General features: G+C 38.1%; 1 protein-coding gene across 2 annotated transcripts in view; it reads right to left on the bottom strand.

The window, feature by feature from the left end:
* Positions 1–265: 265 nt before the first annotated feature.
* ARL4A (ADP ribosylation factor like GTPase 4A) overlaps positions 266–3,040 on the bottom strand; it is a 4,041-nt gene continuing 1,266 nt past the window's right edge. For both annotated transcript variants that reach the window (XM_059396771.1, XM_059396770.1), the window contains exon 3: positions 266–2,631. In XM_059396771.1, coding sequence (XP_059252754.1) covers positions 1,939–2,541 — 603 coding nt within the window. In that variant the 5' untranslated portion in view covers positions 2,542–2,631 and the 3' untranslated portion in view covers positions 266–1,938. The remainder of the gene's footprint in view (positions 2,632–3,040) is intronic.

Raw genomic sequence — 3,040 nt, forward strand, 5'->3', positions numbered from 1 at the left:
TTCACTGATTTTTTTTCAGCAAGCTTTATTAATCCACAACAGATCTAGTGATACTGAGAAGATATACCATGATTTCATTTAGTGAAAGGTTAAAAAAAAAAAAAGTTCTCGCAAAAATCGACCTTTGGTGCCTCTGTCACACTTGAGGAAAACCGAAGCTTCCCTGGGACTATGTAACCATGTAACCCAGCTGTCACAGTTGTTTTTGCACACTTAAAAGCTTCATCAAACGGAAATACATTAAAACTCAAAAAGTCAAACACTGTTCTCCTAGTGCCTCCAGTAGTTTATTGGTAGTTATTATCCACATTTTTATAAATATAAACATTCTAAGTGACTGTCACTAGTGCAGGTACATTTAACAATGAAAGCTCCACAGGAAGCTACTTCATTTTGTGTATAACAAGAAAAATCAAGGTTCCAAAAACTGTACCACTGAAAACGAGAGAGAACCCCCAAAACAGAAAACCCCAAGTCAAAATAAAACCCTGCTAGCAAAGTGCAGTTCTTTTGGTTATCTTCAGAAGAAACAGCTGTTGGCTTTACACATAGAATTATGCTGAATTGCTAATATAGGATCACTGGAAGTAAGTCCTTGCTTGTAGATAAGAATTAGGAAGGGTTTTCCTCCTTTTAATTTAGAGGGCTTTTTGAATTCCAGTGTAAACAGCACCAGCGAACTTTCACAAAACATAGCTTTGCTACTTTCCCCTTCATTTTCTAGAATCCTAATTCTTATCTGCAGTACTGTATCATTTCTTCCTACCTTATAATCAGAACTGGACTGCCTACGTAACACTTCTGAGATTGTAAACAAAAACTTAAAGCTCAGAGCACTTATAGGACATCTCTTACATTCTCACTCCACAGTGCATCAGGTGTTGTTTATAAAGCTTCTGCTCCTCTCAAAACACTACAAAAATATATGAAACCACATCTGTGTTCAGCCAGCAAGGATCAATAAAACAAGTATTTTACAGTTGGAATACGTTAGAGACCATGTATTGGAACTGCATCCTCTTGACTGAATTCATCAATTGCTTTCTTCATAAATCCATATATACCAAGCATATGCGTTTATTAATCTACATGCCCTAATTTACTATATAAAAGAATTAAGTAAATTATTTTAGGTTCTTCAAGTGAAAGTGCTTCTGGTAATAAACTATTTCTAGAAGAGCCCTAAATCCCCAAAAAAGGTGTTTTAAACCTGACCATGGAGAAGGATGCATAGCTACTTCTAAAAAGTAAAAAACTACACACCGAAACATGCATTGTCAGGAAAATGAATCCATGCACTTGAATATGCCCCAATACCTTATTTGTATTATTTTAAGTTAGACCAACTTAAACATTGTCTAGAATTAAGATATACCATTACATCATCTGATTCCAGAAAATGTCAAAATTCATTTGGCCAAAACTTAAAAAAGCAAACACTTCCTCCTTATACCTTACTGGTTGGACCAATGTGATCAATATAACCGTGTATATATATTAATCTATCTTAACATTTCCATTCATTAGCATTTTATGTTAACATACAAAACCTTATATGCAATTTCCTGGAAAAGGCTTCCCCCAAAAGATGTAAGGACAAAACACTAGGCAGACACTCTTCAAAGTTTTATTTCACTAACTTCAGGTCAAATTTCCACAACTGTTTTCTGGTTTTCTGGTCAATTCACTATCCATGCTTGGCTTCCTAGAATGGTAGTACCAAAATTTGTGGGGTAGGGATAAGAGACCATTTTAAGAAGCACTGCATTTACTCATCTTCCACAAGGCAAAAGAGTTGGGCATCTGATTGTTCAACAAAACAAAGCTTTATCAGCATCCAGGAGGGCAGGCGGGCAAACCAGGCTGTAGACACTCTTCCATTTGTCAACATCAGACCAGAGAAAACCTACTCCACACAGATATAACAAGAATCGCCACTCATCTCTTCTTTTTCTGTTGCCGCAACATTTTTCTTCTTTTAATTATCATATCGTGTAGTTTCTCAAGTCCTTCCTTCAGTCCATCTCCTATGATCGCACAGGTGGGCTGCAAATGCCAGGGAGTTGATGAGCTCAGTTCACCCATTGCTAACAATTTCTCAATTTCTGACAGAGACAGTGAGTTCCTCAGGTCTTGTTTGTTAGCAACTATAAGTACAGGGACTCCCTGATTTTCTGATATCCTGGTTATTTTATGAAGTTCAGTTTTGGCTTCTTCCATCCTTTCAACATCAACAGAGTCCACAACAAACACAATGCCATCTGTGCATCTGGTATAGGACTTCCACAGTGGCCTTAATTTCTCCTGGCCACCTACATCCCAGAAGTGAAAAGTGACCGTTTTAGAATTTCCCAAGGTTACCTTAATTTTTTCAGTGTTAAATCCTTTGGTAGGTACAGTATTTACAAATTCATTGAACTGCAGCCTATATAATACAGTCGTCTTTCCAGCACAGTCCAAACCCAGAATAACAATGTGAAAGGACTGAAATGAAGGCAGGCTGGATAGGATAGAAGTCTGGTCTGACAGTCCATTCCCCATTTCCAGGTGCAAGTTAAGTGATCCAAATTGAAATGCTTTCTTCTCACTGCTTTAGAACTTCTCTTCCTAGGGGATCCAGCTACCAGAGTGCTGAGGGTGAAAACGAACACAAGTTATTCTGGTGAAACAACGTACTACAACTGTTCTCCTCTCTTCCTGCTTAAATAAGCAAGACGGGGAACTTGAAAAATCCAACTTGCTTCAATAAACAAACCCAATGAGATAGGAAACATATGCAAACCAAGGCAACCAACAGAGTAATCCCTGTGATTGCAATTCTTCAACATTCGCGAAAATTGCAGTAACACGTACTACTCTACTTCTCTGGGTTCCCAAATCTCCAAGCCCTCATTCCGAAGACAACCTAGTCATTAGTATCTGGTCCAACTCGCAATAACCACAGAAATGCCTCTTTGGGCGCAAACCTCCTAACACATAATCCTATCTCAGGGATCTAATTCCACGTGCTTAAGAGCATACCCAAGGTCACTATTATCCC

The sequence above is a fragment of the Mustela nigripes genome, chromosome 4 (genome assembly GCF_022355385.1).
Source record: "Mustela nigripes isolate SB6536 chromosome 4, MUSNIG.SB6536, whole genome shotgun sequence".
Taxonomy (NCBI): domain Eukaryota; kingdom Metazoa; phylum Chordata; class Mammalia; order Carnivora; family Mustelidae; genus Mustela; species Mustela nigripes.